The 16,440-nt window shown below is 42.3% G+C and overlaps 1 protein-coding gene across 7 annotated transcripts in view; it reads right to left on the minus strand.

Moving 5' to 3' along the window:
• TUT4 (terminal uridylyl transferase 4) overlaps window positions 1-16,440 on the minus strand; it is a 125,979-nt gene that overhangs the window by 59,610 nt on the left and 49,929 nt on the right. For all 7 annotated transcript variants that reach the window (XM_058655132.1, XM_058655119.1, XM_058655139.1 and 4 more), the window contains exons 6-9: window positions 13,557-13,645; window positions 12,313-12,364; window positions 6,735-6,804; window positions 4,106-4,232 (exon numbers count right to left, since the gene is read on the minus strand). In XM_058655132.1, coding sequence (XP_058511115.1) covers window positions 4,106-4,232; window positions 6,735-6,804; window positions 12,313-12,364; window positions 13,557-13,645 — 338 coding nt within the window. The remainder of the gene's footprint in view (window positions 1-4,105; window positions 4,233-6,734; window positions 6,805-12,312; window positions 12,365-13,556; window positions 13,646-16,440) is intronic.

A 16,440-nucleotide genomic window follows, 5' to 3' on the forward strand; every position in this document is an offset into this window, starting at 1 on the left:
TGAGGGTCCTGCACATGAGGTCTCAATAGTTCGACAGGTCTGAATTACTGCCGATCTCTCCAGAATCCACTGGTTGACATAGTCCACCGTAGAGTCTTCATTTGCCCAGGTACTCACTACCAACACTTGGCCGGGGTAGTTAATCAATTTGTTCTGTCCTCCATCTTCTATTGTGGTACCAGGTGTCCTCTGCAGGGATGTGCTGTCCATTGCTCTGTCTAAGCCACTGAGGAGGGCCAGCTCTGACACATCCATTGCATGGTCAGACTATGGAACCTGCAATTTCCTACACAGTTGGGGTTCTGAGTACGGCGATTCAATTCAGGGGATTCCCAAAGAAACTTCATATGAGGTGATCCCAAACCCGATTCTTGTCTGTGTCTGCCAATACAAGGTCTGGCATAGTCTGTCACCCAATGAGCTTATGCACATGCTGGTAGTTTCAGTTGCTGGGTCAGTTCTGCCTCCAGCCCTGTCTATTACACAAACTAGGGTGTTGCTGCAAACCACACAAATGCCTAATTCCGGCCTTCACGTATGCCAGTGGAAGAAGCCGCCTAGTCGGAGCAACCCACAATAACCCTCATCAGGCCCACCTCCTGCCCTGCTTCTCATGCTTGCCAGTATGTACAGCCGATTGATCCAGTCTGTCACACATCCCATTCAGCTCACATACAAGTCAATAAGCACTGAAGCCTAGTTCAAACCAACCAAACCCACTAACTAGCCAATACATGTGCCAGTAGGTGCCATTCTCTGCCTAGTCATGCCTGCCCCAGTCCCAGTTCTCATGCTCACCAGTCACAATGGCAACCCAAGGGAGGTGCTCACTGTCTCCCTACTGGGGCCACTCCCACTACTGGATCTTGTACTTTCCAGGATCTTGTACTTTCCAGGATCTTGTACTGTTTAATTTGACAGAATTTGCCCCAAAGCCAGCATCTGCCAGCTGACACTGCTGCAAAGCCCAAACAACCCACACCCACTCTGGCTTATGCATGCACCAGAAGAAACATTCAACCCATTCTGGCATTTCCCTAATTCAGCTCACATGAAGCTAACAGGTATGGTAGCACTGCCCTATCTGGTCTGCTCCCAAATCAACTCATGCTCTCCAGTGGGAGTGGTGGTCCAGCAGAGGAGCCCCTCACAACCCCCTACTGGGTTCATCCCTTTCCCACTTGGTATCATGTGTGCTGGTTGGGTGCTGCGGCCCAGTCTGGTATGGCCCACTTCACCTTGGCATTTGCCAGTGGGTGCTGTAACCTGGCCTGGCCCAGCCCACCCCCATTTCCAGCTCACGCTACTGGGGGCTACAGCCTAACCTAGTCCAACTGGCCCCCAGTCCCGGCCCTCATGTGAACTGAGTTGTGTTACAACCCAATCTGGCCTGACCCGCACACCACTCTGGCACTTAGATTCCCAAGTGGTTTATGTGAACTGGCCCACCCTGGTTTGTCCCCAGCCTGCATCGAATGTATGCCTTTGGGTACCATTACCTGGCCTGGACTGGGCTGTTTCCTGTCACGGTTCTTGCGCTCACCTTCAGGGACTGTGTCCTGACACAGGAGTTACCCAAGCTCATCCATCAGAACCTATCCCAATGCCAGATCTTGCGCACAAGAGTGAGTTCATGGCATAGCCCGACTTAGTCCACCTCCTGTCCCACAGGAACAGTAGCCTTTCCTGACTGGGCTTCACTCGTTACAGTTTTTACTGTTGGGTATTACAGACCAGCCAAGCCTGGTCCACACCTACACACAGCTCACACAAGGTTCAGCAGGGACAGAGACATAGCTCAGCCCATCCTACACCTACCCTGGTTCTCACAAGCACCAGTGGATGCTGGGGTCTACCCCAGTTTGTCTCACCCCAGACCCAGTTCACACTTGCGGCGAGGGACAATGTAGCCATGTACATACCAAACAGCAGCCCCCACTCTGGCCTTCACACTCACCTGTGGAAACCACAACTCAGTCAGGGTGTCCCCTTTACTCCCAACCAGGCCTGTTACCAGCCACAGATCTTTGTACCAGTGGTTGCTCTGACCCCGTTTGGCACAGTCCCTCACCTGCCTTGCCCTTTGCCTTTAGATGCTGTAGCCTGGCCTGACCTGGCCTGCCCCTGCTCAGTTTGCTCCCATCCCTGGCTCATGCAAACCAGTAGGTGTGACAGCTTAGCCCACCTGAGATATGTTCCATCTTGGTTTCTGCACTTGCTGCTGAGCTAGACTTGCTCAGCCCCACCCTGTCTGCCCCCTCCCAAAACCAACTCACGTATTTGCTGACTGATGGAACTACCTTGCACAGGCTTCGTGACTCCCAGGACTAGACCACGTGCTCACCAGTGGGAGCTCTGACTCACTAAGGGAGTTTCCCAAGTTCCCCCACTTGGCCCACTCCAAGAACCAGATTAGGCATGCCAGCCAGTGCTAGGTCCTTGCCTGGCACATCCTTCCCCTCCATATGACCTGGTGAATGTTGTGGCCCACTCTGCCCCACATCCTGTTTTAGGATGCACACGTGGGTGACGCAGCCTGGACCTACCCAGACTATTTTCGATCCCTGTACTCATGAGTGTGGCAGGTTCCATGGTCACACCTAGCTCAGCTCATCATCAGCCCAACTCTTGACCTAACCAGTGGGACTTATATTTCCACAGGTTTTGGCCCACAAATCCCCCAAAGAATCTACCCCCAGACCTGGTTCTCTAGCGTGTTGGTTGGTGACAATGACCCTGCCTAATGTGACCCGTCCCTTGTTCCAACATTCAGTCTGGTACTAGGATCTAGCCCTGCTAGACAGGCCCCCATCCATAGCTTTCGTGCAGACTGGTGTATGGTGGTCAGCAATGATCCATGCTAACAAGCCCTACTCAGGATTCCCAGTGTGGGCTGGTGAATCATTCTGATCCATCCAGATCTTCCGGTCTTTCCCCACCAAAGCATCAGGTCTCAGTCCCATCACTTACCTGCAAGTACAGTGGCCCTGTCACTGGGTGTCCCTCATGATTCATCCCTCACCTACACATACAGTTGCCTTATCCATGGATGTCCTTAGGCAGTAATTCCACCCCCTCAAAAACGCAGAGTAGGTGGTCAGCAGGCAATGCCTGGTGCAGGTGTGGCCGCCTGCAAGCCCTGAATTCACCCACTGCTTGACAGCGGAAACTGGGGCTAGGGCCCCAAGCACTGGGACTGACTTGGTTCAGATGTCCCCAGCAGCCACAATGCTGCTGGGAGGTCCATCCATCTACGCCCTGAGGAAGACCTTGAATAATATATATTTTTTAAAAATTCGTTTTTGGAAAATGGAATTAAAAAATGTTTGCTTTGGGAAAAAAAAAAACCCGTAAGAAATTTGTACATATAAGGTACATCCAAAATTTCAAAAAATGTATATAAAATGAAAAGTATTGTAAATTTAATTCTATTTTCCACAAACTTTTTAAATTACTCAATTAAATCTCCTTAGAAAAATCATTCCAACAAAAGTGTTACATGTCTTAGTTGCTTATAATTTTAACTTATCATAAAAGTGAAAACTTGAGCCTCATATTAAGATATGAAATAAAATGTTTCTATAGCATAAAAAAGAAAATAAATGACAATTAAGAATTCTAAAGTAAAACAATTAGTCTACACAGTAGTTTCCCCTTATCTGAATTTTTTCTTTCCTGATTTCAGTTACCCATAATATGGTCTGAGAAAAAGAGGGTACATTTCAAAAATAAACAATTCACATTTTAGTCACTTTTGCCAGTTTATACTAATCACTGTATGCTACAGTCTACAGTAATCTACTCTATTTAAATTATTGTTCTATCTCTTACTGTGCTTGAATTTTATCAAAGGCACATATATACGTAGGAAAACATAGAATATATATAGAATTTGCTGTTGAGATTTCAGTGTTCACAAGCGTGGACTACCGTTGTGTCCATGCAGCTTTATGTTCATGTACATAAATCAGACCCTGCTAAACTGCTTTCCCTCTGACATAGATTAACTATCATTTTTTTTCCCACATATAATGATTTATGTTACTGATGGGTGGAAGGAAAAGTCTTATTTATTAAGAAGATTGGGTTCTTCAGTTCAACTTACCTTAGCCCAATAACGAAATGCTAACACCAAGGGAGTGAAGACAGGTTCAATTTCGCCAAGAGCAGCAAGTAAATCAGTAGTGAGACATGCCATATCATTTCCTGCACTCACTCTACAAAGCAAACCACTGGGAAGAAAGACGTAAATGTAAATTTTAATGTGTTAGTACCTCAGAATGTAGGATATTTAAACCCAAAAAGTCACAATAACAAATGTTTTAATACATTCAGACCAAACTGAGAACTACTTGTCCATTACTAGAGTTCCATAAAAGCCAAGCAAGGACATTTTTAATGTTCATCTGTATTTCAGAAATAAATTTCATTCTCAATATCTAAGATCATGGGTAATTAATTTCAAAAGCGGTGTTATAAATCATCAATATTAAATTTATATGAAAGAAAGGATACTCATCTCTTCAATATCAAATGTGCAAAATATAGTTCGTTCTTCTTGCTGCTCACAATAAAAACAAAAAATGAAATACTGAACTCACTAGTAAGACTTCTTGACTTAAATTTTTCCTTTATTCAAGAACTAATTATTCTACTGAAGATATCTTGGGAATAAAGGTTAGAAATTGGGAATGGGTGTTGTGGCACACAAATTAAGCCACCTCTTGGGATACCCACACTCCCAAATGAAGTATTGTATCTGATTCAAGTCCGCTTGCTATATACTTCCAATAGCTCCCTGCTAATACGCTGGAAGGTTGTAGATTTTAGCCCAAATATGTGGGTTCCTGCCATTTACCTGGACGACCCAAAAAATGGAGTTTCTAGTTCTTGGTTTCTTGGTTCTAGTTCTTGGTTTCTAGTTCTAGCTCTTGGTTGGGCCTGGTTCCAACAACTATGAGCATTTAGGGAGTACATGAGCGGGTAAAAGATTTTTCTATCGCTTTCTTTCATTTATGTGTCCTTCTTTTCACTCCTTCAAATAAACAATTAAATCTTAAAGTAGCTGGGACTTGTACCCAATATAGGATGTAGGCATACCTCGTAGAAGCTTAACTGACTGTAACAATGCTCATCTCTAAATTAGATAAATCTTAACAGAAAATAAGATTAGAAATTACTTACACAATAAACCATGAACTGCACTTATATGTAAGTGAAAATAAGAATGACTTTAACTGAAACGTTGGACAAATAGTGGAGTTATTTTAAGGACACAGAAGAATGAATTAGAAAAGTCAAAAGACAGGGATAACTTGATACAATGTGGTTTAAAAACAACAACAACAAACCACTAGAAGCTACATTGCCACCACTAGTTATCCCAGTGAATGACATGAATTTGGACAAACTGTTTAACTCTTGCAACTCTCGATTTTCTAAATTAGAAAACAAGAAACCTGAACAGATCTTTTAGCTTTGAATAAGCATTTTAAAATGTAAAAATGCAGTAACAATAAACTTTGTTTTGTTTCATTTCCATGTTTCTCATACTGACTTCAAATACAATAATTTGCTTCCTTTTTCAAAAGCACCTTGCCTTCTCACTCATAGGCAAGTAGACTATAAAGGCAAGATGAGTCTTCAGTGAACTAAAAACTAGATTTTAATAGACTGGAACCCTTAGAACTGATTTTTTTTTTTTTTTACCCAAATAGCACTTGATGAGTAAACTTGAGGGAAAAATGACCTGTATCTATTTTGTTTTCAACAGCCTAGTAGTTACATTTTTTATTTACATGTTGGTAGGTTTAATATTTTTTACTGAAAAGAAACAAACAAAAAACTTAATGATGTTACAAGAAGAAACATAAAACAAAGATGTTCTCTTTTGAGAGAAACTGGGTTGATGAGGTGAGCACTGTGCCATTCAAGATCAAGCCACAACTTAATGCCTACATCCTGTATCAGGGTACTACTTAAACTCCCAGCTAGCTGTTGTCTCCAATCCAGCTTCTGCTAATGTGTCTAGGAAGCAGATAAAAGCCCAGGTAGTTGGGTTCTTGCCATCTTTTTTTTTCTTAAAGTATTTTCTCAGAGAGAGTTGAGTACATTGGTTAAGGCCCTGCTTAAGATGCCAGCATCCCATATCAAACTGTGTGGGTCCAAATCACCACTCCATTTCAGATTCCAACTTTCTTCCTTTAAGGGGAAAAAAAAAGTGGGCATCTTCCTTCTGCTGATTCACTCCCCAAATGGCTATAACATCCAGGGCATGGCCAAACCAGAGTAAGTAGCCTAGAAGTCCCTCTGGGTCTCTGACACGAGTATAGGAGTTCAAGTACTTTGGACACCTGCTGTTTTCCCAGCACACTGGCAGTAAGCTAGATCAAAAGTGAAAAAGCAGGAATTCAATCCAATGACCATATGAAATGCCAATACAGACATCAGCCCTCAACTTCCTTCTGATGTGCACCCTGGGAAGGTGATAGCTCAGGTAGCTGGATTTGCACCAATCACATGGCAGACTGAGACTGAGTTCCTGATTCCAAGCTTAGTCTGGTCCAACCCTACCTACTGCAGGCATGCAGGCAATGAGCAAACTTCTCTCAGTTTCTCCTTCACCTCTCAAATCTCTCCTCTTCCCTCCCTCCCTCTCTGTATGTGTACATGCCTGTCTTTCAGATAAACTTTTAAAATTTAAGTAAATTTATTTTCTGCTCCTTGTTACCAACCTTTTCCGATCTTTGCACACCACAACAGGAACTTTAGCATGAAAATCAGATTCCACATCTATGTATAATACTATAAGGGGAAGAAAAAAAAAGTAAGACTCAGTAATTCTTCAAAGTTTCCTCTATGATAAATATTAAGTAATAGTTGCCTTATTATTGTTTCTGTGTGATAATTCTTGCCTCAGTATCAGTAACCACACGCGCAGAATCATATACTATCTGAAAATTACAAGCACCTTAAGAAATGTCTTTAACATTCCTAATGGTTTGAATATTTCCAAGTACATACATAATCTAGTAAGAATTGTCATCCCTTCACAGCTCAACAGCAAAGAGTGCTATTTCCACAACAGTCATGAAATGACGACCTATTGTGACTTCACAGCTCAATTCTTCTAATATACCAATGTAAGAAGAGGCTAACTGTTGGTCTCATTTCTTGTTAACACATAAAGAGTCTGCCTCACCAAATCTGCTAGGATTGGACTGACTGGGTTAAACACATCTCCAAAGTCTTTTTTCCATACCTTGAAGGTAAGCAAAATGCCATAAATATTTAGTCTAAATATAGATGCACTAATATTACTTCACTTGAATTTCAAATAAAATCTTGCAATAGTACTTGTTGAAATGAATAAAAAACATGAGCTAAAGAGTTAACACATCAAAAATTTTTATGCATAATAGATACAACGAGTAAGAAAAAGAGCTAAGTTAGGGATTGAGACCACAAACAGAAGCAGATAAATCCTGTGGATGACATGACAGATCACTACAGGATGCAATGAGGACTTATGAAGAAAATAATTTTGTAACAAATTTTATAAATCCATATTATGTGACTTAAGATGAACCGTTCATGTATTTTGCTGGAAATGTTTTTTTGTTTTTTCAAGATTTGTTTTTATTGGAAAGCAAGGTAGAGAAGAGCAGAGACAGAGAGGAAGATCTTCCATCCAATGATCACTCCACTAGTGGCTGTAATGGCTGGGGCTGTGCTGATCTGAAGCCAGGAACCCAGAGCTTCTTTCGGGTTTCCCACGTGGGTGCAGGGCCATCCGCCACTGCTTTTCCAGGCCACAAACAGGGAGCCGGATGAGAGGTGGGGCAGCCAGGATTAGAACCGGTGCCCATACGGGATCCCGGCACTTGCAAGGTGAGGACTTTAGCTGCTAGGCTACTGTGCCAGGCCCAAGAAATGTTTCTAATGTTGATGTTAGTAGCAGGTGTTTGGGCTAACTGTCAAGAGGCCTACACCTCATATTTAAGCACACAGATTGGGTACCTGGCTTTGGTTTCAGCTCCCTGCTAATGCAGACCCAGGGAGGCAGTGGCGATAGGTAAAGTAACTGGATTTCTGCCAACACCTGGGAGACTTGGACTAAATATCCCAGCTCCCAGCAGGCCTGGGAAGAAGACTCAATAGATAAAAGTATTGATTGATATTGCTTATCCATTTTTCTCTCTCAAATAGATAAAAACTTAAAACATATAAATACAGGGAAGATGATTTGCACTAATGGTTCAGACACTCCATCTCATACTACAGTGTCTGGATTGAAAACCTAGCTCTGCTCCTGAATCTAGCTTCCTGTTAATACATACCCTGGAAGGTAACAGTGGTGGTTCAAGCTACTGTTTCCCAAATGGGAGAGCTGGCTCAGGTATCTAGCTTTCGCCCAGCTTAGCCCCAGCTGTTGCAGGCATCTGAGGAATGAATCAGAAGATGGGAGCTCTGTCTCTCACACATAAAGATAACTTTAAAATAAATAAAAAAGCTTTAATGCTAGGTTGATACTAACATGGCTTTCTCTCTTACCTATTTCTGTGTAACTAGAAACAAGAATTTATTAAGAAACTATATTAAAATACCCTGACAAGATAAAACGTAACAAACTTATTCCTTAAAAACTAATTTTCCAAAATTAACAACATGCAGTGGGAAATGGTAATAACTGAAGGCTGATGAAGCAAACAAAACGAGAAAGGAACTAAAACTATGTCTCATGAGAGGGTAAGGCTTTAATGGTTCCTTAAAAGGTTTGATGGTTTATTTTTGAAAGGCAAAGTTAGAGAGAGAGAAGTAGAGATCTGCTGACCACAAGGGCCATGATTGGGCCAGGTTCAACCCAGCAGCCAGAACCTCCATTCAGGCCTCCTGCCTGGGTAGAAGGAGCCCAAGTACTTGGGTTATCCTGTGTTGCTTTCACAGGCATATTAGTAGTAAGCCAGCTTGGAAGTGTAGCAGCTGGGAAATGGACTGGTGCACACACAGGATGCTGGCATCAAAGGCATCAGCTTAAATGCACCACAAAGCTTTACAGATCTTCCTCAGAGCCACTCAGGGAGCAAGTTAGCAGAGGAAAGATCTGTGTCCTCCCTCGCTGAAATTTTGCATTTCAAACAAATAAATCAGTAAATACATGTTTTAAAATCCGCAAATAAAAAATATTTTCTCTCCTAAGTCAAACTGCAAATCTTTGCTAGATGCTTTTTGTCCATAAAAGGCAAAGTAGTTATATTTACACTTTAAAAAAATCTAATGAGATTAATATGTACAAGGCACTTCTAAAGTTTAATCTACTTCCTCCTCACAACAACCTTCTCATTGAAATAATGGATTACTGCAATTTTACAAATGCTAAAATAAAATTAAAGCACTGGTTTTGCAAAGGACACACGACGAATAAATGACATAATTTAAACCTCAGTCTAATTTGGGGTGTGAACCAAGACAGGGAGTATATGATCGCTCCCACTCATATAGTTTAAAAAAAAAGCTCATAAAGCCTAGCTCAGATTCTAATTTTAAACATTTACTTTGTAAAAAGAGAAAAACTAAACTGCTCTCTCTACAAAATGATGTGGTGCTTGTTCACCACACTTATAAATTTTTTTAAGATGTATTTATTTTTATTATTGGAAAGGCAGTTTACAGAAAAAAGCAGAGACAGAAAGAAATATCTTCTATCCACTGGTTCACTCCGCAAGTGGCCACAAAAGCCAGAGCTGAGCTGATCTGAAGCCAGGACTCAGGAGCTTCTTCTGGGTCTCCCACACGGGTGCAGGGTCCAAAGTCTTTGGGCCGTCCTCGACTGCCTTCCAAGCAGGGAGCTGGATGGTAAGTGGAGCTGCCGGGACATGAACTGGTACCTCTATGGAATCCCAGTACACACAAGGCTTTAGCCACTTCAGCCACTAGGCTACAGCACAGGATCCCAAACTTACAATTTCATAAATTTTACTTTAAAAGTATTTTTACCTATACTAATGTTGTTTATAAATACAGTTCACACAAAAACATACATGAAAATATACTAGGTATGATTCAGTTATAAATAATTAAATTACATTGATATCACTGTTTTTGAGTGGAGAATAAAAATTTACTCAGTGTAGAAACATTTTTATTCTAGGTCTTTTTCTGACCATCTTTCATCAATGACCTCCTAATGATTATGGGCTTCCTATCTTCTTTAATACAATAAAACATTCATTATACAGAAGCTCCCTTATCTACAACAGACATACTACAAGAAACCCAGAAGACACTGAAACCATGGATAATACTAAACTATATATGTGCCTTATTTTCTCCTATATTTACATATCACATTCAGGTAAACTTATCAGTTAGGCACAGTAACAGCTTCTAATAATTAACTGAAGTAATTAATTCATTGTAATAAAAGATAGATGAATAGTTTCTAAAATCTTACTGAACTGTAGATCTAAACAACCACAGCATATAATTTTTTCATATTAAGTCAACAAATTTCACCTAATCACTTTGTTGTTTCTCCTTGGCATGTCCAAAATGCCAGGACTACTACTCGTGTATATAGGGGCAATTATTACATGTCAATTAGTTACTTGAACACAGGCCTTGCAATACTTCCACCCAAGGTCATTATCACAAAGATGGCTACTAAATGACTAATGAGCAGGAAACATACCCAGCAGTGATACATTAGAAAAAGGGATATTTTATAAACATGGCTGTCGCTGCCACCCAGCAGCGGTGACACTAAAAACGCCGAGTCATACTCTTGGAGGTCCGGCAAAAGCTGGCAACCAGGCCCTTCAATGCCAAAAGCGGCTGCGTTTAAAACCTTCTCTCCGCGGCTCCTGTCCCCATTTGTCTAAGCTTTCCTACCCGCTTCTTCCGCCACCCTTCCTCCCATTTTCCGCCACCCTTCTTCCCACATTTCTTCCCGTACTCTCTGCTTCATTCCCCAGTCTCCTTGTTGCCCCCCAGTCTTTCTTCGTTGTGGTCTCTTCCATCCGTCTGTCTGTCCTCAGCTAGATTTTACCAGCTACTTTTATATAGTTCTCCACCAATCACTTCTCCCCGTGGGTCCACTGGGCACTATCTGATAGGCCAGCAATCGCAGCGGGTGGGGGTGGCATTAGCTTATCTCTGCGACTTCCTGTTTGCCTACTGGTGGGACAAATCCCACCTCCTGGCCCTCGGCCAGCTGCCATCTTTTGACCACCTAACATACACGTGGGGTCGGCCGCTTCCCACACATGGCAGATGAAGAGGGACAGTGCAAGATTTCATCACCTTTAACAAAGCCGGGAGCAGGGGTGGGAAATGCACTGTTGCATAGCAGGTGAAGCTGCAAGTATCCCACATGAGCAAGGCTCAAGTTTCCGCTGTTCTAATTCCAATCCAGCTCCCTGCTAATGCACCAGGGAAAGCAGCAGAGGATGGCCCAATTGCTTGGGTCTCTGCCACCTGCATGATAGACCCAGATGAAGCTCATGGCTCCTGGTTACTGGCAGTGATCTGGGCCCACCCCAGCCTTTGCGGCATGAACCAAAAAACAGATCTATCTCTGTCTTCCTCTCTCCCTCTTCTACTCTTGACCTCTCTTATTTAAAAAAAAATTTCATCACATAACTCAAAATGGTATACAATTTAAAAATTGGAATGCATTATTTTTAAAATATGCCCCATGGTATTCTTGGACTCTGCTTATGGCGGGTAACTCAAAGTTTGCTGAAGAAAGCAAAACCTCAGGAGCCAGCTTCATGATGTTGCTGGTAAAACCACCAACTGTAATGCCAGCAAACCATATGGGTGCCAGTTCATGTCCCAGGTGTTTCATTTCTGATCCAGCTCTCTGCAAATGGCTTGGGAAAAGCTGAAGATGGTTCAAGTAGATCACTGTGATCCATATGAAAGAAGCTCTTGGCTTCTGCCCAAGTGGTAGTGACCACCTGAGGAAGATCAGTCTCTCTTTCTCCACACACACACAAATGTTTCAAATAAATTAAAAAAAAAATCCTTAAAAGAGAGCAAAATCACAAAAATAAGGAAACTACTACACTCAAAGCTATTTTTTAAATTACTCAAAGCCAGTGGATTTTCACATTCAAGTTTTATATGGTACTTTGAACTTAACTAATAGGTAAATTATACTTTCTAATTTGCCCATTACAGAAAGACATACATACACAAACCTGCATGCTTACAGTGACTCAAATATGCTGCTAGTTTTATTAAGATTAGTATAAATAGCAATACATGCACTGTTAGACATTTTTCTAAAAGGGTGGGAGAGAAACTTACCATTTTTTTTAAGAATTCCAAGCACTTTTATTAGGAGATCTGGATGGCTCATCTAAAAAAATTCCAATTAAAAAAAAACATACTAATTTCAAAGTTCAACTGGAAAACTATTAGGAAGAATTCAATTTTGTTTCAAAATAAAAGTCAAATCAAATAATGGTATGCATCTTACAATAATAAAAACAAAGCCTGGTTCAATGGCTCAATTGGCTAATCCTCCCCCTTTCATTGCTAGGATCTCATATGGGTGCCACTTCATGTCCTGGCTGTCTACTTCCCAACCAGCTCACTGTTTATGGCCTGGGAAAGCAATGTAGAATGGTCCAAGGCCTTGGTACCCTGTATCCATGCATGAGACCCAGAAAAAGCTCCTGGCTCCTGGCTTTGCATCAGTTCAGCTCTGGCCGCTGTAGCCTCTTGGAGAGTAAACTACAGGATGGACTATCCTTCTGTCTCTCTTTCTCTTTGTAAATCTGCTTTCCAGTAAAAATAAATAAGCATAATATTCAAATTTTAAAAAGCTTAAATTAAAAAAATGAAAAAGCTGGTCTGGTAGAATAGCCTAAGTAGCTAAATCCTCATCTTGTATGTGGCAGGATCCTAATGGGTGCCAGTTCATATCCTAGTTGCTCCCCATCCCTTCCAGCTCCCTGCTTGTGGCCTGGGAAAGCAGTCGAGGATGGCCCAAAGCCTTGGGACCCTGCACCCGTGTGGGAGACCAGGAAGAGGCCCCTGGCTTCGGCGCAGCTCAGCTCTGACCATTGTGGCCACTTGGGGAGTGAACCAGCACATGGAAGATCTTTCTCTGTCTCTGCCTTCTCTCTGTAAACTGCCTTCCCAATAATAATAAAAATAAATCTTTAAACAATAAATGGAAAAATCATGCCTATATCCCACTTTAAAAAATAAATAAAAACAATACTATTTCACTTTAAAAAAATAAAATAAATAAAAACAATACTATTTCACTTCTGTGTCCTCTGATACAATTGTCCTCTAATTCTTCTTCCATACACCCACAAGAGGCATTCACCCAACCTGCACTGTGCCATTTGGACTTTTTTCAGTCTCCAAAACTGTGACATAGACAAATCTTAATTTCATAGTAATCTATCTCATTGTTTTGTTGTGTTAACAAAAAGCTGATTAATCCTCCTACTCCTTATCTAAGAGAGATAATTCTATAAAAATCACTAAGCACTAGCTAACAAACAAACAGAAAAGGTTCTTTTCTAATTACTTACCTTTGCAGGAAATTTTATATCTATATTAACATCACTGCTTTTCAGAGCAAACTTAGTCAGAGATGAGCCATATAACCTAAGTGAACATTCTGGAATAAAGGAAAAACACATAAGCATTAAAACATGCAAATCTAGATGCTTTAAAAAATAGCAGCAACAAAATGACTTATACTTCAATCTCTGATATCCATTTCCATTTTTACAATAATTATAGAACAGTGATATTCTCTCAGATTAATCTACAACAGAGAAACATTTCTTAGTTACACAATACAAAAAGAAGAGAAAAAAAAAACTATACACAAAACCTAGCACTGTGGCACAGTGTGCTAACTCTCTGCCCTGTGGTGCCAGCATTCCATACTGGCAACAGTCCCCGCTGCTCCACTTGTGATACAGCTCTGTTTATGGCCTGGGAAGGCAGTGGAGGACGGCTCAAAGCCTTGGGACTCCACGCCCTCACAAGAGATCAGAAAGCAGCTCCTATCCCCTGGCTCTGGAAGAGCTCAGCTCCAGTTGTCGCAGCCATTGGGGAGTGAATCAGGAGATCAAAGACCTTCTCTATCCTCTTTCTGTAAAATATGCCTTTCAAATAAAAATAAATCCTAAAAAAAGTTCAGTGTTAAAACAAAATTTAAGTTACTTTTCTTAGATGTAGGAGAGAATGTGCTTAGCACTCAATATATAATAGTGACAACTACATTAATCCAGCTAAGCATTTACTGATTTTTACACACTTACACTTATTTATATTACATAATACATATTTATAAGTACGTATCAAATAGTACTTTCGGGAAAAGTTCACATTTATCACCAATGACTTTTAAAAATACATTGAAACCCCGTACACCTGGGGGCAGCAGAGACAACTTCACATCAGATCTGCCCAGGGTCCTCTTGACACCATATGCCCAGAGGTGGTGGGGGCAACTTCGGATCAGGACCACCCAGGGTCCTCTTGACCCCATGTGCCAAGTAGCAATGGGGGAAATCTCAGATCGGGTCCACCCAGGATCCTTTTAACTCTATGTGCCCAGAGGCGGTGGGAACAACCTCAGATTGGGCTGGGCAAATAACCAACACGTGACAGAATCAGATCTGGGGGCAAAATATGTTGGGGGGGTATTCTCTGCTGGCACGCGCCAAGATCTGTAGCTGGAAACAGGCCAGATTGGGAAGCTAAGGGGACACCCCAGCTGGGTTAGGGTTCCTACTGGTGAGCTTGGGAGATGGAACAGGGGCAGTGGAATGGGCTGGACATAGATGCAGTGTTCCTCAGCATAAATGTGAACTGGATCTGGGGAGCACCTGACTGGGCTAGACTCCAGCACCCACTGGTACTTGTGAGAGCCAGGGTGGGTGTAGAACGGGCTGGGCTAGATGTCAGCTCCTGCTGAGCCACATGAGAGCTGCACATGGACCAGGTGTGACTGGGCTATAAAGACCAACAGTAAGATCCAAAAAGGATGTGGGCTGGTTGGGCAAGGATACTTTTCTTGCCAGAACAAGATGTGGACAAAGTCAACCTGGGCCAAAGACTCACTAGTGTGTGCCAGACCCAATGGGATGAGATCTGATAGAAGAGCCTAGAGAACTCCTTTGTCAGGACGCAGTCCCTGCAAGTGAGCACAAGAACCAAGACTGGGAGCAGCCCAGATTAGGCCAGGTTACAATTTCTGTCGGCATACATGTGGGTCAGGTCTGGTGGTGGGCCGGGCTGGGTCAGTTCATAACATGCACAGACAGATCTGAGAACCAGGACAGGGTGCAGGACAGGTCAAGTTGGGCCACAACACCAGCCACTCCACATTAGGGCAAGGAGTGGGGACTGGCTGGACTAGACCAGCTACAGCACCTATCACCAGGAGCTGCAACTGGCAGCAGACTGGACAGAGCCAGGCTTATGGATGCTGATGGATGCCGAGGTGAGGCAAGCTATGCCAGTCTGAGTGCAGTGGGTGCTGGGACAATTAATCCCAGGGCCAAGATGTCCAACAGGGCCAGGGGTCCTTTACCCATCTACACAGTGGGTGCCAAGTCCGTAAATCCTGAGGAAGGGTGCCCGTAGAGCCCAGGTTGCGTGGATTGGGTCCTTGAGCCTGCCTGTGAAAACTCTCGCCTCACTGGAAAAGATGAAGTAGCAGATGACAGTCCTGGATACACATGGAGGATATGCAATCCATTGGAGACTACAGAGGATATGTGGTACCACAGCAGAGGAAGGAGAACAGAGCAAATCAGACATCTACCCCAGCCAAAAGAGGACAGCAAAAATCTAGGTGAATGGAAACTCTAAGGTCGACTGTGTCAGCCAATGGACATTGGAAGGGTTCCCTCATCCTTGGATTGACAAGATGGACAGCATTTCAGAACTATTCAAACCACATGTATAGAACCCTTGGAGCATGCCCCACACTGGGACCCTAGGTTGATATTGGGAGGTCATTCCCCATCCCCAGATATGGGGCAGTTGAGAGGCTGGTTGTGGCTTCTTCCTTTATCTCCTCCCATTCCCCTAGCGATGGGAAGAAGAAATAGAAAATTTGGAAGCAATGATTACACCCACTTTTTTCTAATCCTTGAAGCCTCGCCACCCTGATCAATAATGTAAACATCATCAAATAAAGATAAAAAATTATCTAAAAAACCCACACAGATATATTATAGAACTACAATCTAAAAATCTGTGACTCAAAATTCCATTGAATAAAAGAAATAGGAAGAACAAAGTATCTATATCTTTCCCAGACTACCGAGAGTGTTAGGTTCAAAACTATAAGGAAAACTATGTAAGAATCTCAGTAGAGGACAAGTTGAAAGTAATGAATGGAACTGATCAGGCAGGCTTATTTTCTTATCAAGTGTAAGTTAATACTCAGCT

The sequence above is a fragment of the Ochotona princeps genome, chromosome 2 (genome assembly GCF_030435755.1).
Source record: "Ochotona princeps isolate mOchPri1 chromosome 2, mOchPri1.hap1, whole genome shotgun sequence".
NCBI classification, from domain to species: domain Eukaryota; kingdom Metazoa; phylum Chordata; class Mammalia; order Lagomorpha; family Ochotonidae; genus Ochotona; species Ochotona princeps.